This window comes from Crocodylus siamensis, chromosome 13, assembly GCF_052110815.1.
Source record: "Crocodylus siamensis isolate JL-2025a chromosome 13, ASM5211081v1, whole genome shotgun sequence".
Classification (NCBI taxonomy): domain Eukaryota; kingdom Metazoa; phylum Chordata; order Crocodylia; family Crocodylidae; genus Crocodylus; species Crocodylus siamensis.
In genome coordinates, this window is record NC_143407.1 from 12,610,962 (window position 1) to 12,634,840 (window position 23,879).

Genomic DNA, 23,879 nt, shown 5'->3' on the forward strand with positions numbered 1-23,879 from the left:
TCCTTTTGGTCTCCTAAGTCCCTGACACTGGTACTGGATTTTGATCCAGCTTAGCCGTGGGAAAAGAAAAACATCAAAACAAAAGGCAGAGTGAGCTGGCTGGTGAGGAAGGCTCATAGCTGGGGGGATCTGCCAGTTCAAGTAGGGATTCCTACTTAATCACAGCAGCTATGAGTCTGTAAAGGGGACTTGGAAAGAATCGCTGAAGAGAAAGCTGTCCCGAGCTTGCTTGCCTCTCTCCTCCCATGCCCCAGCCTTTGTCCACCCCTCCTCTATTGCCTGCTGCATTGATGTGATGAGTTTGGGAGAGCGCAGTCATGCCGAGGGCAGCGCTCAACCTGCCTGCCCTGCAGCACCTGCGCTGGGAAGGCTGTGCTCCGAGTGCTGCGGCAGAGTGGGTGTGTGCAGCCAGGGCTGTATATCCAGTCTGACGGAGGGTGTGTCGGCTCACACACCAGAGCGGAGCCCAGGGAAGGAGCACTGAGAAGCCAGCGGCACAGGGACGCATGGCAAGGGGCACTTCTTGAGATTAAACCCAGAGCTCCAGTTGTTACTGCTGTCTTGTCCGAAGTGCAGTCTAGTGAAGTTCAGCCCCCCCAATTCTATTTGCCACCATGCTTCACTCCCCGCTGAAAACAGCTCTGGCTTATGAGTGTTTCCAAGACCAGGATAGCTCCACCCTGGCCTTACCTTCGGATCACAAGCTGAAAACTAAGGGCACTGGAAAACAGAGGGTCCAGGAGCAGGTGATGATGACAGTGAAGCGTCAGAAGCAAAAGTCCTTGTCATCAAGCAGGAGCCACTCCAACCGAGGTAAAATCCCATGCACTGTGCCGGGTCAGTAAGGCAGTAAGGGGTTTGCATACTCCTCTTGGAGCGAAATCGGAGCCTACTGTGATTTCATCCTGGGGGGCAGGGGGTTGGGTAATGAGGCTACCTGGTTTTGTAGTGTTTTTTTTGCAGGAGATAAGCTGCCTGGTTTCTGTGGAGTTACCTGCTGGGATAACTCTGTCCAGGAGGAGTTTGCTGGGGAATGTGTGCACCCCCCTGGACGGTCTAGGGCAGGATTCAGGACACTAGGACTCTGCTGCTGGGTGATGCTGAGCAAGTGGATGTCATCTCTGTGTACTTCAGTTTCCTACTCTGGAAAGTGGAGACAACGTGGACCGCTGGGGATGTTCTAGGACTGACTGAGTGCACGTCCACCAAGTGCTTTGAAGGCTTCAGATAGACGGCGCAGTGCATTGTTAGCTGTTCATCCTCTGGCTCTAAATTTTGAATGGTTTCTCAGCCAGTAATATCTTCTCCAGTCTTTCCTCTGCATGGCTGCCTGCAGACTGGAGCATTTGCTGACATAGCTTAGAAACTGCTGTTTAGTGTGACTAGCAGCTTATGCCTTCCCCCACCTCTATTCTCTATTAGGGACATTGGCCATTAACTGCACCTTCTTATAAAGTCCCCAGCAAGCTCAGGACAGACATTTTCTGCCTTTATATAGGGCACAGTCTGGCAGGCCAGCAATACTAAGGAGGTTAAAGTAGCACAGAACAGACCCTTTGTAAGTTATAAGAAATGTTCTCTATAGATAAATAGATTGCATCTAAGCGGAGTCCCAGAAGACACATTTGTTAGCACCTAGAGGAGATGAAGGAGGAATCAGCACGCACTGCATTACTAAATAGTTGAAAAGTGCAGAGGATGTTCATCTCCTGCTGTTACTCGGCACCTCAGACAAAAGTGCTTTAGGAGTTTAACTTGGACACCAGGACATAGAGAAATCTATGAGTCCATGGTTATGCCAAGACTCCGCAGCGGATATAGAAGCGGGATGGGGAGCCTAAGCTCGATGAGCTCAACTACAGTTTCATTCTTCCTTTGTGAAGTAGAGGTTGCTAAGTGCCTCCTTCAGCGTTGTTCTTGGGGGATCTGCAGCAATTCTGCAGTAGTAAACTTCAGAACCAAATGCTAGCTTTCCCTGGTTGTGCAGCCATGGTCCGTAGGGAAGGGCACAGTAGCAGAGTTGCCTGTCTCTATCATCAGCTGGGCCTTGTTCATCTCCAGCTGTGCAGAGTTGTCCAGGCCATGTTGCACTCAGGGAGCACGAATGCCCGTGTCTTTATGGTCTGCATTTCCCTCCTGTTGTTAGAGCAGCGCAGTAAAATGAGCTCTCTCCAGCAATGTTCTGTTGTGCCTGGGGCAGGAGGATAGTTGGAAAGGAGTTATAGTTATGAGTGAGCAGGATGAGATGTAGGAAGAGATTTGTGTCCTCTTGGTTCTCAAAGCCTGCAACTAACTTTGCATGGTCGGTAACTGTCTCTTACGGGAATCTCAAGGGTGACATTTGTAAGAAGAACCCATTGTTAGAGGGAGAAAATATCACTGTGGCTCATAGAAGTGTTTTAAATTAATGGTTCCCAATCTTGGGGTTGCAAAGATAAAAAATGGGGTCGTGTGTTCCCAGGGAGGGAAGCATGGGGGGGGCAGGCATGTGCTCCACCAGATTTGTGCTTGGGCTCGGGGGGGACACAAGTTGTGCACTGTGGGCTTAGGGCTCCCCACCCTGCTATCCTCCCCTTGGGGCCTCTGCAGCACAGCAGGGTGGGGAGGCTTAGTGCCAATGCTGGGACCCTATGCCAGCTGTGCTGCATCTCAAGGCGCCCCCTGCCCACCTGGCAGCAGCAGGGGGTACAACTCTGCATTGCTGCCACTTGCTTGCTATGGTGGCGTGGCCCAGATGGGGCTCCAGGCCTCCCCTCCTTCCCGCACCAGGTCCTGCTCGCTGGGCTGCAGAGGCTCCAGGGAGAAGGCAGCAGGGCAGGGAGCCCTGAGCCCACAGTGGGCAGCCCGCATCCTCCGTCCCTCACATGGGCTCCACTTCAGCCGTGCCACCCACAGGGAGAGGGGGCAGGTTGGGGGAGCTGGGATCTGTACTCTGCTCTGGCCGCAGCAGCCAGCATCTCCCACAGGTGGCACCTGGAGCTCAGCCACTGCTAGGGAGGGCGGGGGGCCCTGGCCCTGGTTCAGTAGCCCTGGCAGCTTGGGCCCCTCTTCGACAGGGCTCGGGTGGCAGGGGGCTGCAGGTTGCAAGTGACGGGCACCAACAGGGTAAGAGTCACAAACAGGTTTTCTGGGGAGTGGGGGTCTGTGGGTGGGGAGTAAGGGGCACCTGGGGAGGTGGGGAGCTGTGGGTTGGAAGTGAGGGGCCATGCTGGGGAAATGGGGTCATAAATGGGGTCATGCAGAGGAAAGGTTTGGGAAGCACTGTTGCAAACTGTCCTCTGAAGGAGAGTAGGGCTACCTCATGGATTCTGGGGTAGGAATCAAGATAAAGTTTGTACAATACCTCCTGACTTCATCTGCATTACTAACACGCTATATGATGGACATAGTGTGATGTGAACGTGCATGTGCCATAATCCATGGTATGCCAGGACATTAGTGTGCGACTCTCCAGCTCTTGTGATAGTGCCTGCAAGAGACTGAGATGGCAAGTCTTGGAAAGTGAACAGGACACAGGAAGCCTGTTTGTAAATCGTGTCCTATTTTCTGTTATTTCTACTGCTTGAGGTTGCCAGGCTATGGCTCATGGGTCAGATTTGGACCACAGAGTCATTTTATCTGGCCTGCAGCATTGAGGTGGTTTTGTTACATTTTAGTAGTAGGGGAACTCACTAGTATTTCAATGGTGGGGGGCTTTGCAGCAGGGGACTCCTGGCATGGGCCAGGTTAGAAGTGGCCCATGCTTGGACCTAATGTGGCATGAAAGTGGCTCCCTGCTATAAAATGTTGCTGACCTCTGGCTTAAGTCATGGCTGCAGGGGTCATGGAGAGGATCAGGACTGGACTTTGAAATCACAGCCCAAAATATTAGCGAGGAATAATGTTTAATTCCATATTTCCAACCCTTTTGATGGGTTTGACCCTGTACCGGCTGAAGCGAGGGACAAAGCTTCAGTTGATTCCAGTGGTTGTATATTGGATTCTGTTGATACGTGGGTGCGTGTCTGTGTATAGGTGTTGGCATACACAGCATGTAGCAGTCTGCATGTCTAGGAATAGGAGTTTCATTAAAGGAGAATAGATGTCACCCCAGTGGATGTATTATTAGAGTATTTATAAAATGTGCTCGTAAGTCGCAGTTCAATCGACTGAGCGAATAAAAAACCTGGCCCCTTGCTGACTGGAGAATGGATTGTCAGTTCAGAGCTGTCGGAGGATCCTTCCTGGGGTAAAACAGAGCCATAATGGCATATGGCAGCATGTAGAAGAGAAGTACTTTGTGGATACTCCTTGGCTGAAGAAAGGCTAAGGGATATCACCCTGACAGAAACGTGCCCTCGCTGAGGCATTTGGCAATTAGCAGCCATTCTTATTTGCTGCTTTCCAGCTGAAGCTACAACCGTCAAGACATTGAACATTTAGACTTGGTCTGGCCTTTGGATTCTGTCTCAATGGTCTAAAGGATGGGGTGGCAGATCTTGGGCAGCCTCCACTCCTCCATACTCTTGCTTGGGCATATGCATTGAAGGCCTTGGTGTGGTGGTTACAGGACTCTGTACAAGCGGATTCATCAGGAGCCTGACTAGACCTCTTACACGTACACCATGAGCCAGAGGATCAACTCTTGCCTACTGGAGGAGATGAAACCTGACGCTACCCGTGCTGAGCCTCCTGTGTAGAAACACTACCTTCCAGTTATGCCACTGGCCTCTTTCTGAGCACTTCTGAAAGTGGTTACAGAGCACCAAGGTTTCTGGTGTGTATAGGGTCAAATCGTTAAAAGAGAATTTTAGTTACATATTTGACCAAATTCTTTGAATGATGCCTTCACCTTTTCTCATCCACCCAGCACACACTGATTTTCCCTGTGGGGCAGCCCAAAGCTGCAAGCACAGAGCAAAAAAAGTTGTGGTTTGGTCAGAGATGAGAACTAAACAGCAAAAATCTGAATAAATCAGAACCTGAGAATATTGTACCAAATTATCAGGATATTTCAGTGGGTTTCTAATCCTGAGCTTGCTGATAAAAGAAACGAAAATCCTGGGAAGCCCCAAGGGGGTTCCTTTGTTTGGAGAGAGGTGAGAGATGGTTTTGCAGAGAGCCAAGACAGTGAGTGACTCAGCATATAAATACATAGATTTTGAGGGCAAAAGATCAATAAATCATCCAGTCCAGCCACTTGTACACCACAGGCCATTAAATTCCACCTAGTTATCCTGTAGTGAGTCCAGCAAGTTGCATTTAACTAACGCATCTCTTCCTGTAAAGCATCCAGTGTTGCCTGGAAGGCACAGAGAGATGGAGAATAATGGAGCAGCATTTCCCTTGGGACTTGCTTCCAATGGTTAAATATCCTCGTTGACAAAAATTGTGCCTCATTTCTAATTTGCATTTATCTTGTTTCCAGTAACTCGTTCCTGTTCTGCTTCCGTCGGCTGCATTTCAGATGTAGCTATCTCCATTTCCTGGATTGTTAATTTTACAATGTGTGTATTGCTTGTTCTGTTAATGTCACTTTGCATTTTTAAAGTGATCATTTGTATTGCCTGAATACATTTTAAAGAAGGCGTCCAGATTTGCAAAACAAACGAAAGACATCTCCACAGCTTCTCTCTCCTACATCTCCGTCAGTGCTTAAGCCTACGCTGAGATTGTCTGTCTTTCAGGAATTGGACCTCAACAAAGAGCTCGCATGAGCAGCTACACTGAAGTCAGGAGAGCTTCCACATCTGCAGTGTTAGCAGGAATAGGCAACAGTCATAACCTTGTTAGGATGTATTTTTCAGAGTGACAGAGTACAGCAGCCTAACCAGTCCCCAACATCTCTCTGGCCACTATTATCTCCGGGCTTTATACTGGCCCAGACGCTCCGGAAGTACATGTCATCTTTGCTCCAGTGACTGCGATGGAGCTATGCTGATTTATTCCCTTTGGGGATCTGGCCTTTGAGTTTTGTCTTTCCTAGTCAGTAGTAGCACCCAGCGGCTCGCATACATTCCAGATTAGTCCGGGGTGCAACTTAATTAATTATCTGTTGGGTGGAAGTAGGTGGCGAATTGGACATGTTGAATCATTACGACATCATATTCCTAGAAATAAACCTATCTCACTGAGCAAGACCAATGGCTTTCTCAACTGTAATAGCATTTTACAAATGCTTCTCTCCTGGGAATTTCTTTGGAATATAATTTATGTCTTCAAGGCCTTTGTTTACTCCTCCCTGTCCTTAGAGTTTCCACCTGTGATTGCATTTCCCAGCAGGCTTCGGGCCTTGTTCCAGATCTTCAAGATCTGTTCTGCACAATAGCCCCCCTCCCCTTGGAAAGGCTGTTAATGGGAGACCCAAGGATTTCCCATTATCCCTTCTCTTGCAGTAGATTGCCAGTCTCACAGCATTAACTCCTAAAGTCGTATCAAACAAGGCAAATCAATATTTTACATGGATATCCCATGGGAAATGATTCCCTTATGCATGGAGGCTGAACTGGTTGGGGAGTCTTGGGGATATCTAGAGCAAGAAGCTAAGGCCCAGCACAAATTCGTATTGTAATGACAGTAGGTTATGGAGCTTCCCTATCTCATGATTGACACACTTGGGAGCAAAGCACACACACTGGGCGCTACATGTGATAGTGAGAAGGATCGAGACCAGCGCCACCAAGAAGAAGCGATGGATGATGGTGGTTGGAGACTTCTTTCTACAGGGGACGGAGGGATCCATCTGCTGACCTGACCTGATGTCTGAGGAAGTCTGCTGCTTGCCCAAAGCCAGGATCTGAGATGTCACAGGGGGGTAATGAAACTCATCTGGACCTCTGACTGTTACCCCATGCTGCTCATCCATGTGGGCACAAATGATACCTGCAAGGGGAGACCAGGAAGAAGTGGTGGATGAGGCTTTCTTCAAACAGCTAGTGGAAGTTTTCTGATCACAGACCCTGGTTCACCTGGGGGACTTCAATCCCCCTGACATCTGCTGGGAGGGCATTACAGCAGTGCTCAGGCAATCCAGGAAGTTTTTTGGAGAGTGTTGGGGCAACTTCTCGGTGCGAGTGCTGGAGCAGCCAACTAGGGGCCATGCTCATCTTGACCTGCTGCTCACAAACAGGAGGAATTGGTGAGAAATGTAGAAGTGGATGGCAACTTAGGCAGCAGCAACTACAAGATGATTAAGTTTCGGATCCCGACAAAAGGAAGGATGGAGAGCAGCCAAGTAAGGACCCTTGACTTCAGAAAAGCAAGACTTTGACTCACTCAGGGAACTCATGGGCAGGATCCCCTGGGAAGCCGGTTTTTGGAGAGAGGAGTCCAGGAGGCCTGGCTGTACTTTAAAGAAGTCTTACTGAGAGTGCAGGAACAAACCATCCCGATGTACAGGAAGACTAGCAAGTGTGGCAGAAGACCAACCTGGCTTAGCAGGTAACTCTTCAGTAAGCTAAATCACAAAAAGAAAGCTTATAAGAAGTGGAAACTTGGACAAACAACTAGGGAGGAGTATAAAAATATTGCTCGGGCATGCAGCGATGAAGTCAGGAAGGCCAAAGTGCAACTAGAGTTGCAGGTAGCGAGGGATGTGAAGGGTAACAAGAAGGGTTTCTACAAGTATGTCGGGAGCAAGAGGAGGATCAGGGAAAGTGTGGGTCCTTTACTGAATGGGGGAGGCAACCTTGTGACAGAGGATGCAGAAAAGGCTGAAGTGCTCAATGCTTTTTTGCTTCAGTCTTCACAGGCAAGGCCAGCTCCCAGACTGCTGCACTGGGTAGCACAGTTTGGGGAGGAAGTGAGCAGCCAACAGCAGTGAAAGAACAGGTTGGGGATTATTTAGAAAAGCCGGACATATACATGTCCATGGGGCTGGAGGGGGATACACCTGAGGGTGCTGAGGGAGTTGGTTGATGTGATTACAGAGCCACTAGCCATTGTCTTTGAAAGCTAATGGTGACTGGGAGAGGTCCTGGGTGATTGGAAAAGGGCAAACATAGCGCACATATTTAAGAAAAAGAAAAAGGAGGATCCAGGAAACTACAGACTAGTCAGCCTCACCTTTGTCCCTGGAAACATCATGGAGCAGATCCTCAAGGAATCCATCTTGAAGCACTGGGAGGAGAACAATGGTGATTAGAGATAGCATCGATTCACCAAGGGCAAGTCATGCCTGACAAACCTGATTGCCTTCTATGATGAGATGACTGGCTCTGCGGACATGAGGAGACTGGTGGATGTGGTGTACCTTGGTTTTAGCAAGGCTTTGATACGGTTTCCCACAACATTCTCACCGGCAAGCTAAGGAGGTACAGGCTGGATGAATGGACTGTAAGGTAGATAGAAAACTGGCTGGAGCATCAAGCTTGGAGGGTAGTAATCAATGACTCGATGTCTAGTTGGCAGCTGGTCTCAGTGGAGTGCCCCAGGGGTTGGTCCTGGGGCTAGTTTTGTTCAATATCTTCATCAACAACCTGGAAAATGGCATAGGGTTCACCCTTACCATGTTTGCAGATGATACCAACCTGGGGAAAGTAGTGGATATGCTGGAGGGTAGGACTAGGAGTCAGAGTGAATTATTGAAAGTGAAAGATTGGGCCAAAAGAAATCTCATGAGGTTCAACAAGGACAAGTGCAAAGTCCTGCATTTAGGACAGAACAATCCCATGCACCAGCACAGGCTGGGGGCTGACTGGCTGGGCAGCAGTTCTGCAGAAAAGGACCTGGGGGTTACAGTGGGCAATAAGCTGAATATGAGCCAGCAGTGTGCCCTTGTTGCCAAGATGGCTAATGGCATACTGGGCTGCATTAATAGGAAAGTTGCCAGGAGGTGAAGGGAAGTGACTATCCTCTTCTGGTGAACCCACATCTGCAGTACTGTGTTCGGTTTCGGGCCCCGGCTACAGAAAGGATGTGGACCAATTGGAGAGAGTTCAGCGGAGGGCAATGAAAATGGTTTGGGGGCTGGGGCATGTGACTTCTGAGGAGAGGGAACTGGGCTTATTTAGTCTGGAGAAGAGAAAACTGAGAGGGGGGATTTATTAGGAGCCTTCAATTAGCTGAAGGCGGGTTCAACAGAGGATGGTGCTGAACTGTTCTCAGTGGTGGCAGGTGACAGAACAAGGGGCAATGGTCTCAAGTTGCAGCAAGGGAAGTTTAGTTTAGATATTAGATAGGATTTTTCTCACTAGAAAGGTAGTAAAACACTGGGACAGGTTACCCAGAGAGGAGGTGGACTCTCCATCCATGGAAGTGTTTAAGACCCAACTAGACAAAGCTTTGGCTGGATGATGGATGGTTGGAGATGGTCCTGCTTTGAGCAGGGGGTTGGAATAGATGATGTCCTGAGGTCCCTTCCAGCCCTAATTTTCTATGATTCTGTGATTCTATGGTTCTTAGTAAAAATGCTTATTATTAAATGACTGAAGGGTTGGGAAACTGTGCAAGATGCAACATCTCTTGAGAATTTGGTATGTAGTCGTGACTCTCCATGATGAAACTGAAACTATGCTAAAAGAACTTGTGGCTGTACAGTCTAGGTGGCTGGTGACATGCTTCAGTAGGTATTTAGTGCTTTGTCTTTTGAGCAAAATTAATCACAAATGACTCAGTTTGTTGTCACCCAGGGAGAGAAACTACCTTGCTGCAGCTCAGCACAAATTCACAGGATTGTCAGGGGTGGAAAAGCATTTTTATTGCTTATGACTCACTCTGAGGATCGCATCTTGCTGGTAGGTCGAGGAGCTACTGAACTCCACAGAGGAGTCAGAGGTGTGCTTTGCTGCCTCTGACTGACCTTTTTTGAATACTAACAGAGGGCAGAAGAGTGCTAGCTAACAAATGACTCCCAGGGAACAGTGGACAAGGGTATGGTCTTGCATCTGTTCTTAGATCCAGCTTGGCTAGATAACACTTGTCACCTGGAACGCCATGTGGGTTAAACCCATCATTTTGAGGCCTGCCTTGCTCCTGCACCACCTCAGCCACACTATACCAACCTGCCCTATTAAAATGAACCCACAAGTAATCCAGGCCAGGCTCAGCTTTCCCTTCCTAACACTATTCTTCTGATTGCAGGTTCCATGTATGAGGGTCTGGCTGATGGCTATGCTTATGGGACAGGCCGGGGCAGCTATTATGCCAAAAACCAGACAGGAAACGGCACCTGGGGATATCCGGTAAGATACTGTTTTATCTGTACTGTTGTGTCAAAGATAGAGCAACTCGCAGTTTGAGAGTCCACAGGGACCAATTCCTTCCCGCTCAACATGAACAAGCTGTGATGCCTCGGAAACCAGAATGAGGTGGACATCATACTTTCCCAGAGGTTTTAAAGCCTTGTTGGGAGATGGAGGTGTCTTCTTCAAGAATGGAGGCAGGAAATTTATAGGGAACACCACAGCCCTGGATATCAACAGTTCAGAACCCGATCAGCTTTTCTTATACTTCTGGATCTTTGGATTTTGAATACTTTGGAGGACCTTAAAATGTATTAGTCATTTCAGAGATAGGTGCAAGCTGCAGACTGATATCAAAAGTTGGATCCAGTGTTTTGCTTTGTATCTACCTCTAGAAATAAGGGAAAGATTCAGTGACGGGGGAGTGGATGGTAAACTAATGGTACAGAATCCAGCATAGTCGTGTGTGGTATTGTCCTTTAAAAAGTATGCAGTGAGCCTTTTCAGTGACTTAGCTATAGTGTAAAAGGCTGGTTTGGGGAAGCAGATGTTGATGCTTGGAGGAAGTTTAGGGGTCTGAGAGCTGCATTTCACAGGCCCTGTTTTTCAGCAAAAGGAGTCCACTGTGAACTGGAGTGAATGCAGAATCAAATGTTATTAAAATTATCAAATAGGAATGTTGCTAGCAAAGAATGAATAACACAGCACATCTAGATATGCAGTCCAAACAGCAATAAGCAGTCTCACACATTAAATGTATACTGTGAAAATCATAAGAATTCCTAACAGGTGGCTAGCCTCCTGGGGAGATCTCCCCCCAGATGCAGGCACTTTGTTCTAAGAGGCTCTGGATAGTCATTACATCTACGGACAGGAACATCAGGAAAGGATGCCAGAGGATCTCAAAGAAAGGCTTACAACATTACTTGGTCAAAATGAGACAAACATAGTCAGAAAGGTGATGTTCTTATGTCACATTGCGGTCAGGCTGGAGCATACTGGGTGTGCCTGCATATGTGCTTTAATACACATTGGTGTATTCTATTAAAGCATCACAAAAAACTCCACGCTCTTTAGCTAATGCGCATTAAAATAAGCTAATGCACATTTTTCTAGTACCTCACAATGGAGGTACTAGATTTAATGCACATTACCTGAAGTGCATTAATGAACATGTAGATGCACCCACTGACTTTCACTATTCAAGATCTGAGTTAGCCTTTCCTAGAAAGTTCTGTTGCTTGTGACTCAGTTCCTTTTATACTATTTCCCTTGGCTTCACTTATGGTATCCTGGTGTAATGTAAACTTAACACAGCCTAAGGCCTACAAAAATTACTACCATGCAAGCTGAAAGAATTCAAATCTAACACAAAGGTCTAAACCAAGAATCAACAACCTACAGGTCTGGCCCTCAAAGGGGTCTGATCCAGCCCAGGAAGGTCTGACCCGGTCCAGGGTGGCACTGGGTTTTGGACAGCAGGCAGCTGTGCCTGGCCACCTATCCCCTCCACGTCATTCTGCTCTACAGTCCTCCCTGCTCCTTTCTTGTGCCTGTGTCCCTTGCAGCAGAGGGCTGAGGTATCTGCAGAATGGGTACACACAGGGACACCTCTTTGAAGGGAGGAGTGGGGCAGAGATTGGCAGTCCACGACAGGGTCTGGGTCACAAGCTCCAGCAAAAGGGGGCAAAAGGGTAGCCAACTCTTAGTCTACACAGATCCCCTTTTGGCTTGGTTTTGGTTCCTCCTTTAGTGCTCACCAAGATTGCTATAAATGCTGTGTCTGTTGACTGTTGAAGACCAAATCAAGGTCACAGTGACTGCTCAGATCTGTGCGTACGTCTCCTCCTCACCTCTGACTGATCTTCCCATCCTCTGTGAAATCTGCCAGTGGGTGATAAGGAAAGGGACAAAGAAGCAATTCCCATACTAGGATTGAAATATATGGAAGCAAAAGGGGCTCTGCTGGCCGTACTGGAGATGATCATTCCAAGCCTCAGACAAATACTCTGTCAAAAAATTTCTCTTATTGTCCTCCCAATGAAGCAGTATGCTCCATTTGGATACAGAGCCATTCCTGTCCTGGCTGTGACCTCAAGACAAATGTCTGCGATGGCTTTTCTGCTCTGGGTTAGAGGGTCAGCTTGCTTCGTGCCAGCCACCACCTCCCTTCACATTCTGCCTTCAGTGTTATTCAGCCACGGAGAAACTGGTTGCGGCATACGATATTGGCTTAGATGATATGATCACATCCCTTGCTTGGGGCTGTTCTGCCACCAGACCACCACAAACAACATAATGTAATAGGTCACCTGTGAATGATTCTTGTTGCTCTCACATGCAAATGGTTAAGCACACTTGTCTCCCAGTTAGAAGTAGCAGGAGGCTCTGGTACGTTCTGAAGTTTGCATTCTCTTTCTGTTGGTTTGGACTCTTTTTTTTTTTTCTAATCATTTTACCTCTTTCTGACTAGCCATATGTTCTTTATTATGTTCCCCCTAACAAGGGATAGGGGGGCTCTGGCAGAACATGACTATACAGGTGTTCTTCTTTAGCTCATGTGGCTCTGCTTTTGGTGGTAAAAGTCCAAGTTTCCATCCCCACAGATGAGCTTGGAGACCTCAATATAGTAGCTCTACGCCAGATCAGGTGCATATGATCACTTCATGTGCCGGTGCAGTGGACAGCGTGATCTCAGTTCACCAACAGCTCCTTGGCCGTGTACCACATAGTGGGGCTGAGCCACATGCTGCAGCTGAGAGAGACCATTACAAAACTATTTTACACTCCTGCTGGTACTTTGCATTTCAGGTCTTTAAACATAGGTTGCAACCTCTTCTCCAGCTTGGTGTTCAGAAGCCTGTTGACTGAAAGGGACTTGTCCATGCTCTAGTTGTAGCAACTGGCTAATACATCAGTGTCTGAAGGTATGTCTTGCTGTAGTCAGAGGTGTGACCGCAGTTCCTGTACACATATGCTAGCTTTAATTTTGATGATTTGGATACCAGTAGAGGTGCAGTACAGTTGAGGTAGTCTGGGGTTCAGCACAGGCTGCAAATTTTCCTGGGACCCAGAGTAAATCATTGGGCAGCTCACCAGCATCGAGCTCTGTGTTGCGTGCTGTGACTCTGTAGTACTTGCAGTACTGAGTGAGCTAGCTAGATGGCAGCTATCTTAGGCAGGTCTATATTGGACTTCAGTCATACCTTCAAAGGCAGCAAGCTGTATCCTGACAGATTGCTCCATGTGGAGCCAGAATATCCTGCAATGAGCAGAGAGCAAAGTACTTTGAGGCCCAGGGTTTCCATCCTGGGCCAATGTAATTTTGCCTGCAAAGGCACTGGACTGTAGGGCTGTGTGAAACGGCTGTGTTTCAGTTTGGTTTCGGAGCACAGTGATTCGTTTTGGTGTTTCGGATCACTGTTCTGTTTCATTTTGGCTGAATCTGTTTTGGAGATTCAGCTCTGCTGAACCTCCTTCAAATCTGTTTCGAAAGGGATGCAAGCTTTGCACAGCCTTACTGCCCAGCCAGACAAGTCTTGGGGCCAGGGGCTGCAGGGCCCCAGCGGGGAGTAGGACAGGACCGTGGGTGTCTCGTCCAGGGGAGGGGACCGCTGCATGGATCTCTGATCCTTGTCGGGCTGAGTCGTGGGGCAGGAAAGCAGTGCAGAGCGGTGAGCAAGCCTGCTGGTCCCTGCCACGCAACTCGGCTCTGTCTTTTGTAAGCAAAGCCTTTTCTGGAGACCAAAAGGCTTTGCTTACCAATGGCTGGAAACAGCCTTCTGCACTGGATTTAACCTTTGTCAGTAGAACTCGTGACTGGTCCTCGAAGGGGTGATTCAACACCGTAGCCCAGTTAGTATTTGACCTATGTGATGCTGCTGATTATTAGGGAGTTGTTTGTGCTGGTTCTGGCATTAGTTAGGTACATACCCTGTACATACCCTTTTGCAAACTGTACTGAGATCCTTGAGCATGTGCGAGTTGAAGGTACCAGGTTTCCCCCCAGCCATGAGTGCCTCTGTGCAGGATGAACTATCCGCCTTAATTGCACCTCTGGCTACCATACATCATGGCCTGAACAAACACTGGAATCTGCCTCTGTTTCACCAGTCCTGCATTCTCCTTGGAAATAGGATCCCTCTGGTCTCAGTGGGAGCTGGGCCTGAACCAGGACTTCAAGGTCAAGTTCATTATTTGAGGCTACCAAAAGGATGCTTTGAGCAATTTTATTAAAGAAAATAAGGGGTTTGATTCATTTCACGTAGCCACCAGCACAGGCACCCGAATCTGTGTGTTGTACAGACGGCAAGATTTTGTGTCTTTTAGAATAACGTTTTCTCCCTGGCCAGTGTAAGGTGAGCTGCTCTCAGACTAGATCAATGCTGCCTCTCAGCTTGCAAATAAAAAAAGGAAGAAGCTTATATAAAGGCAGTGTTCAGGAGGGCACAGGAAGGAGGGTTTCAGAAGTGGAGGGACACTATTTCTGCTGGTTTTGCAGTTTTCCCTCAGTGTGTGTAACAGGCAACAGCGAATGTATTTCGCAAGCTGGATCAAGGGTGTTCACCACCCATCACTCGGGGTGGGACGCTATCATGCTTCATTGCTTTTGCTTTTCCCTCCGGCCTGGGAGAGACTTGCTCTTACCTGTTTGTATGCAAGCTTTCCCTTCCCGCTGTCTGCAGCTCTTGAAAAAAAAAAATTACTAGGGGAAAAAAAATTGAACTGGCTAATAAAACGTTTGTCCCCTAGATGCAGAATTCAGAGATAGCCAGATACTGGAAGGTTCATGGACCCAAAAATCAACTTGCTTCCTGCACTGGCCTGCTGCAAAATCTTGGGCAGGTCCCCACTCAGGTTGGGACTGTGGTTTTTCCACCTGGGAAGTGAGCAGCATGATAATAACCTCCTTCAGTACAGGTGCTTGTGATCTGCAGATGAAACACACCATAGAAGCACTCATTTCTTAACAATAGAAGTAATTAATGTTATTCTGGCAACCTCTCTGTGACTTGGTTTTCCCAACTGAAAAATGAGGATAATGATCTTTATTTATGTACCTTATATGGGTGGTGTGTAGCTTAATTAATGGTCACAGAATGCTTTTGATCCCTGGCTAGAGAAAGATGCTCTAGATGGGCTTATTCATTTAGATATGGGTGGGTTTAACTCAGGGGTCAGCAACGTTTTTGATTGGAGTGCCAAAAACACCCCAGCCTTGACCCACACATTGACTGGGTGTTTCGGGGCAGACAGAGGGGTCCGATCCTCTTGCTGGTGGTGGGTGTATGTGCATCTCTGGGTGGATGGTGATGGAGAGGCTGGGCTTAGGCTGCCCCAGCCCCTTCTCTGCTGTGGGGTGAGGCTGGGCTTAGGCTGCCCCAGCCCCTTCTCTGTGTCCTGGGGTGTGTGTGCAGCTGCCACCAGCCGTGGAGCCTGGGTTACACACAGCAGGCAGTGGGCAGGCTGCAAACAGCTGCACTGGGCTCCGGACCCCAGCCCGGCTCCATAGCTGGTGGTGGCTACGCACACAGCTCAAGGCATGTGGCTGGGAAGGAGCTGGGGCACCATCTGCCTCGAGGCGCGTGTGCACCTGCTGCCAGCAATGAAGATTGGGCTGGGGCTCTGCAGACCTTGGAGCAGTAGCTTGCAGCCTCCTGGTGGCCTGGCACAGAGCCTGAGCTGCTTGCAGCAGGCGGCAGGGAGACTGCAAACAGCTGCACTGAGGTCTGTGGAGCTGCAGCCTGGCTTGCTGCTGGGGGCAGGTGCACGCGTGCCTCTGGGTGGATGGTGGGGGAGGGGCCCCTTCCCCATCTTGCGCCCTGAGGTGCACGTGCAGCCACTGCCAGCCACAGCGCTGGGTCAGGGCTCTGGACTCCGGTGCACCAGTTGCAGCCTGCTACAGCCAGTCTGGGCTCTGGGCAGCTGCCACCCGCTACAGAGCCCAAGCTGCTTGCAACATGGCATGCAGCCTCTCGGGCATCTTCTGTGAGCAGTCCAGGCTCCGTGACCGGTGGCAGCTGCCCAGAGCCCAGGCTGGCTGTTGCATGCTGAGCAAAATGGTCTCACGTGCCATGTTCTGGCACGCGTTTCTGGGGCTGCAGACCCTGGTTTAACGGCTGATGTAGAATAGATATTGATACTTTAGATTGGCTCGGAGAAGTTCCAGGCTGGCCATAAGTGCTCCTCTCCACTTCCCAAACCTGATGCTAGCCCTCTGCTCCTTTCTGATTGTGTTTTTATATGAATTAATGGCCCCTGAAGATTAGGCTGAAACTTCCAAGATCAGTTTACAATCATGAGGAGAAAGAAGTTCAAACTAAAACTCAGAGCCCTTGTGTCCTGCAGAAGGGTGTGAGTGATTCCTAATGAATCTGTGGGTGCGTCTACATGAGAAGCTTTACTGTACAGTACACTAATCTACTGTCCAGTAAGGCTTCACCATGCAACCATGCGTAGCGGCGGCTATTGCACAGTAAATTAGGCTAACGCATGGTTTTCTACTACCTGTAAATATAGGTACTAAATTAACTGTGTACTAGCTACTGCGTAGTAGTGCATGTGTAGACAGCTGACTGGAACCAAATTGCCCCTGGCCAGCCCAGGCAGCAGGGGGCAGGGGAAATTACTCCTCCCTGGGCTGCTGCCTCCCAGCCCTGCATCCCAATCACCGGATCAGGCATAGGGCTGGGAAACAGCTGCTAGGGAGGGGACAGTTTCCCAGCCCTGTGCTCCGATTGGCCAACTGGAGCACTGACCCTGGTGCTCCCTGCCAGCCTGGGTTGGCACCTGGGGGAGCCTGGAGCTCCTAATGGCTACTGTAGGGAGGTAGAGCAGGACAGGAGTAGCCGTGCACTGAACTGCTCCTGTCAGGAGCAAATTTGTTCCTGATGGGCACACATGTAGATGTGCTCCCAGGGAAAGCTTACTGCATAATATTTTACTGTGCATTAAGCTTAAAGTCCATTAATAGCACTGGGAGTAGATGCTCCCAGTGTGACTAGGCTGTCTGCTCTCCAGCATTATAAGTTCCTGCAATAAGGCAGTATGTCTTTTGCTCTGCTAGGTGGGACTGCAGGAAATCCTGATCTTTCTGAGTAAATCTATACTGCTGAAGGGTTGGGAAAGGCCATAGGGAGCCACCATAAGAGTAGCAGTGTATCCAACAGGGAGATCTCTGTATGTGATCCTTGGCTGTGCTCTTTAGAGAGCTTTGCATATCAAGTGCATTCCTTCTGAGTTGTGATTTCCTTCCTTAATTCTCACTGACAGTTTTGATTTCTGGGCCTTGCTTTTATCCAGTACTAGACATGGACTTGTACTAAAATGTTGGATCCACACACACACAAGCTTTAGGGAAGCTTCAGAGCAAATGTTACGGAGTCAAACGTATGTGAGTTGTGGGGTGGAAATGAATAATTTATTTCCCTTTGTTAATTTTATTCTCTATAGTAAGTGCTAGACCATCTCACTTGACTTGGGTGATATTTGCTTGGGCAGTAGTAAAAATAGGAAGAATAACAAACTTCTTGCCAAGACAGTCTTGGGGCATAAACTGTTCGGTATAACACCTCCATTTCCACTGCCAGAGATGGTTTCCTTTAGTCTAGATGCCAGACCATACATCCTTAGCAGCTTTATCCTGATGCGAGTCCTCCTCATCTTGTAGTTCTCCATTTCTTCCGCTTGGCTCCCTTTCACGTTCCAATTTTGGATTAGACAGAGTGCATTACAGACATTATATTGAGAGCAGTGTAGTTAGGACACTAACACTGCATATTGCCATGTGAATTAAGAGATCCTTTGAGCTTTATTTTAGAGAAACGTGATTTGTACAAATTCTTTGGCAACCTGCATCTAAAGTCTACTGCAGTGGGAGTATTCCCACTGATTTCAAAGGATTTTGGATCAAGCCAATATTATATAGTAACCTTTCGGTAACAACCAGGTCCCTTTCCATGCCTCTTGGAAGAGTTTAGAACAGGACTAGCCAAGCAGCTAGTAGCATCTGTAATAAAACTCATGTGCTTGCTTTGGTAATGAGTTTCACATCACACCATAAATATTTTCCCATGAGTTTGCAAAAGGCTTCCCAAATAATTCTACCCCGCCCAGAGAGGACCTGCGCTAACTTGCTTTAGAGGGCTCATTGTCTAATAGAAAGGAGCTTTCCCAGCCAGGCAGTAACCTGGAATTTGCCATTCCCAGGGCTGGTAGGGAAGAGAAACATGTTACCAGCCAAGCCATGGTGGCAGGCCATCCCTGCAAAACACCAGAAGAATGATACAGGTAATTTGTCTTCTAAACTGAGCACGATTGTGTGCAAACACACACAAACTTTCCTTCCCCTCATTTCCTGGCAGACACCTGATATAAACACTGGAAACTCATAAAAAAAGTATGTCTAAGTCTTTAATGGAAAGATAATAGTTAGTTGAATTGTTTGCAGTAAATGCCCAGGAGGCCCAACGTTCCTGCCAAAATGCTGACAACTCTACAAAACAGTTTCATCCTATGGTGACTCATAAAGGGAAGCTTCCGTAAGGGTGGGCTAATGTTTAACAACCTGCTGCTGCTTTCCTCCACCCAGTCCTCTGAGTTCTAGGAGCCTTGGGAGCGTGCACAGAGCCCGGGTTACCAGAGCCAGCCCGAAGAAAATGACCCCAGCAACGCCTGAGGTCTCAGAGCCTTGCCCCATTCCAGCTGCACCTCCATGGTTCCTGAGATTCTAGGGTGTTCTCAGTAACCAGGCCCGTGGATATTAACAGGGTCAAGAAGTTTCTCTCCTTCAGAACGATGCATGAATTAAACATGTAACACTAGAATGGTTTTGACTAAAGGCCTGCTCTGATGGGCTTTTAACCACTGCTTTGTAGGTGTTGTAGAGCAAAGTCTGGGTGGAGGGTTTCTCTTTTGTCTACCACTACTAGTCAGTGGATGCTGCAACAGAGATGCCTCTGCAAAAGGCCCTCTGTCATGATACTAGCCAGGTGCTCCTTGCTAATGCTGTTATCAGGACTAATCTTTTATATTCACTTACCTCCCCATTTTTTACGGTGCTTTCCTTGTTGCATGTACGTTCCTGCTCAGTGGTCCTCTGGGGCTTTCTACTGTGCATTAGACAAGTTTGCCCCTGGCTGCTGGATGGTGGCAGGTTTGCAATTTGTTCTTTGGAAGGAAATGCATTGGACATTTACGTTTCTCCAGCTATTCCCCTACTTGAATTCAATTCTTGTTTTTTTTTTCCGGGGGGTGGAGGGAGGGGAATATCTTTTACTGAACCAACAGAATTTGGGGGAGAAGTTAAACAAGCTTTAAAGCACAAAGTGCCCTTCTTCACAGAAAGGGAATTAGCTGAAGAGATATAGGGACTGTGCTATTTTGTTTGCCTTCATTTCTTTCTGACTGCCTCTCTGCTCCTTGAATGCCAAATCCATGCACTAGCTCAAGATCATCAGGGCAAAGTGTCTTGCAGTTCTCCCAGTCCAAGCACTTAGACACCATGGACTAGAATAGAACTGGGCAGGCAGCAAGCAAAGGATTCATTTTGGGGGGCTGTCTGGAGATCCTCCTAACACAACAGCTGTCTTAGTAGCGTTTCAGTGCAATGGCACCTTCTGTGAATCAGGAGAGCTCCATAACTAGGAACATATAAAAGGCCACTGTAGTAACCTGAGAAGAGGATTCTGTAAAAGGAACAGATCATGCTCTCCTGTGTTGCTCGCTGCCTGGCATAGCCACCTATTTACTGCAGGAGTAAACACCTTAATGTCAGTTTTTCTAGCCAGCAAGGCTTCAATAACTCTGCCAAGGAGGCAGTCCTCCAGTCATACCCCAAGGCAGATGCCAGATCTGGCATCCAAAAGGTTTATTGCAACAGAATATTGGGCCAGATTCTGATCTCAGTTACACTTGTGTAAAGCTGGAGTAATTCTGCTGAAGATGCTACGAATTTACACCAATTTAACTGACACCAGGACCTGGCTTATTTCTTTTGACCAATTGCAATGGCTTTTTTTCCTGGGATAACCTTAGGATTTCTTAAGGAATTTTGTCTCATTGTTCTCAGATCTTCCATACAAGATAATAAATCACTAATTAATTCATGAAGACACTTTCTGCTCCCTACACAGAGCATCAGGACATCATAGAATTGTAGGAAATGAGGGTTGGAAGGGACCTCAGGAGGTCACATCTAGTCCAACCCCCACTCAAAGCAGGACCAGCCCCAACTCGATCATCCCAGCCAAGGCTTTGTCAAGCTGGGTCTTAAAAACCTCCAAGGATAGAGCTTCCACCACCTCTCTGGGTAACTTGTTCCAGTGTTTCACCGCCCTCCTAGTGAGTAAGCTTTTCCTAATATCCAACTTAAACCTTCCCTTGCTGCAACTTGAGCCCATTGCTCCTTGTTCTGTCATCTGTCACTACTGAGAACAGTCCAGCTCCATCCGCTTTGGATCCCCCCTGCAGGTAGTTAAAAGCTGTTATCAAACCCATCTCGGTCTTCTCTTCTCCAGACTAAATAAGCCCAATTCCCTCAGCTTCTTCTTGTAAGTCATGCCCCCCAGCCCCTGCACCATTTTTACTGCTCTCTGCTGGACTCTCTCCAACTTGTCCACATCTTTTCTGTAGTGGGGGGCCAAAAACTGGACACACTGCTCCAGATGTGGCTACACCTGTACAAAATAGAGGGGAATAATCACTTCTTGTGACTTGCTGGCAACACTCCTACTAATGCAGCCCAGTATGTTATTAGCTTTCTTCGCACACTGCTGACTCAAATCCATATTGTGAAGAGTAACCCCCAGGTCCTTTTCATGTTGACTACATTTTTCTCTCTTTGGGGAATCTTTAAATGTGGGCCAGTGTGTTTGTCACTATAAAAGATGGATAAAAGGAATGAAAAATGAAGATAAAATAAGTAATGAGAAGGGTAGAATGAAGTTAAGGTCAGCTTCTGTGATGGCAGGGGGGTGGTCTTTGATGTGACACATAAAACTATGCTCCTGACTGCTCGAGTTCAATAAGAGAAGATCCCTGCTGTGAGAAATGGTCAATTTGTGAGCTGAGTGACTATGTTCCACACCTACAGTTCGGCTGCAGGTTGAAATGAATGTCACAGGCCTTCCTATTTTAACACTTGTGTAGTATTTCTATGCTCTGATCAAAGGCTTCCATGTGGTAGCTGCAATTTGTTAGCAGGCAAAAACAAAGTTCAGGAGTGTATAGAGTCGGTTATGAATTTTGTTCTACCATAATTCTCTGTGTGATTTGAGTGAGTACCTTAGTTGCTCTAACCTCAGTTCTCCATCTGTAAAATGGGGTTAATCACATAATCCTGATTCCCAAGAGGTGTGTGAGGCTATATACAGTGAAAATTATAAAGTGTACTGACACTGTGGGAATAGGGACCGTAAAATATCTACACTAGGTAGGTACAGAACGACCAAAACACTCAATTAATGGACTGAGTGCCCACCAATCCCATTAAAGCCAGGGCTCATCACCCATCAAGATTTAGTCTTTGGGCAGTGTAACCCTTTTTTAACTGTCTTGTTTCCTGTTTTTTACCCAGCAGTTGTACAATGGGACCCTTAAGAGGGACACAGAGAATAAACGCTACAGCTCTTACAGCCAAATGGAAGGCTGGGGCAGCAGGAACTACAACAAAATCTGCAACACCCCCAGGGCCGGCAGTGACTACTGTTTTGTTCAGAACATGAAGACCAGCCGGAGCGAGCCTGACCTCTGCTGTGAGCCATCCCGGGGCACCCTTAAGAGAAATCAGGGAAACCAGGCAGGGTACAAAGCGACCCTGAATCGCCAAAGCATCTACAGCAGCTATAGCACTCAGCAAGGGACTACTAGGACAAATAAAAAAATGGCAGCACGTGCTCTCTCCTGTCCTTCAAGCAGTAAGCAGGAGGTGGTATATGCTGAGCCTAGGATGAGCGGCAAGCAGGAGGTGGCATACACACGGTCTCAGTCCAGCTCCAAGTAAGTGTTCGGTTGTCTATACGCAAAATGTGCTGGAGGAAGGCAGAGCAGGCTAGCTGAAATTGTCTCATTCACAGGCCTCCCCCTGCTCACTGTGATGTCTTCTTGACATTTGTCCTTGAAAACCTGACTTTGTATAGGCATGGCCTTGAGTACTTGTACACCTTAGTCCTGGCTCATCTTCTGGGTGGGGACACCGCTTTGGGCAGAGTGTTGTCCATCCGATCATTTCATAAACCCTGTCATTACTTTCACATGGAAGATAGATTCATTTGCATACCTAGAACAATTCATTCCAGGAAATTTCTACCCAAAGAATTAAAGGCTGTAGGGTGAGAGACTGAAGGGGCAGGAAATACACTCGGCAACAATGAAGGTGTTTTCTTCATAGAGTAAATGTTGTCCTTAAGTAATTGCTCCCAACTACCTAGCTGTTTCCCTAGTGACAGAGCTGGTCCACCCAGGGAGGATTCATATACGAATCATTTGTCACAGCTCTGGAATTGGTCTTTGAAGAATAGCTCTGATTTTCTGGAGTCACCGCAAGAAGAACGTCTCTTGTGTAAGAAATGTTCTGAACTTCCTCTGCTTAGGGAGTGGCCCCCTTGGTGAAACCCTCCTGCTTGGAGCGTGGCTCACCCTGCAGAACTGGTTCTGATTTGGAAGTTTTCTATTGTGGAGCGCTAGGCCTGGTGGGTGAGGTGTTCTCCTAACAGAACTGGTTTTTGCTGGGAGTTGTCTCTTTCATAGATCGGAAGGTAGCTGCAGGGGTGTTCTCTGTGGAAGGACTGCTTTAATGTGTGGGTTCAACTGCCTTGTAGAAATGGTCCTGTTCCCCTCTAGAGCATATTGATTTTGTAGAAAATTCCTCCCAGTAGATCTGAAACCTATTAGTGAATTATCCTCTCTGAAAAAAAAAATCACTCCTGTTTGTATGCCAGTCTTCCTCTGCGAACTAGTTCTGACACGCTAGTTATTAATAATCTAGGTCAGGGAGGGGCCCTGTCACTATATGCTTCCCAGGGAGATGTTTTCTGTATAAAGCTACTTCTAGTCTGGATGCAGTTTGCTGTGTAGACCTAGTTCTAGTTGGGGAGCTCTAGGGAGACCTGCATTTGCAGATCTGCTTTGTCCCTATAATTGAGAGTTATTATGTCACTCTTGAGGAATTGGGATTGGCTGAGTAATAGTTACTAATAAGAACTTACCATGGTTGGGGCAGTGTACTGAAGTTTTTAACAGAGATCTTTCACTTTGTAAAAGAGGGGCTGCTTGGCATGTTGGCCTTATACTAGAAAAAGTGTGTGTGGGTGATTAAGATGCCTGAGCTGAAAATCTGGACTTTTTTGTCAAATTGTGTGATCATTATATGCAGCTTTCTTGCATGCAGAAATGGTGGTAACAGGAGGTAGTTTTCTCTGTTGCAGAAGCTGTTCCGATAGGACCCCTTCATTCCTCACTGAATAATGATACGGTCTTTTGGGTTGAACCGGTTTGGAGTGACCATGCAGTCATCTCCTTGCAGAACTTGGCTGTGGCTCAAAAACACCACTGATACTAATAATGGCTCGGGACAGATGGATTTATTTTAGAGGTAGTCCTGGCTCTCTTGCTGCCCAAGCTGCAGATCCAGTCTTGTTTGAGGTTTTTTTATTTTTTAATTTTTTTTTGGTAGAAGCAACCCTGACAGGTGGACCCCTGCAGAACTGGGATGTTATCTCT

General features: G+C 47.6%; 1 protein-coding gene across 2 annotated transcripts in view; it reads left to right on the plus strand.

Moving 5' to 3' along the window:
* The first annotated feature begins 338 nt into the window (after window positions 1–338).
* The window catches only part of PKP1 (plakophilin 1), a 53,702-nt gene continuing 30,161 nt past the window's right edge, over window positions 339–23,879 (plus strand). Inside the window, exons 1-3 of one of the 2 annotated variants that reach the window (XM_090025584.1) lie at window positions 339–813; window positions 10,060–10,160; window positions 21,736–22,157. In XM_090025584.1, coding sequence (XP_089881710.1) covers window positions 615–813; window positions 10,060–10,160; window positions 21,736–22,157 — 722 coding nt within the window. In that variant the 5' untranslated portion in view covers window positions 339–614. The remainder of the gene's footprint in view (window positions 814–10,059; window positions 10,161–21,735; window positions 22,158–23,879) is intronic. The other variant, XM_090025585.1, reaches the window with a different exon arrangement.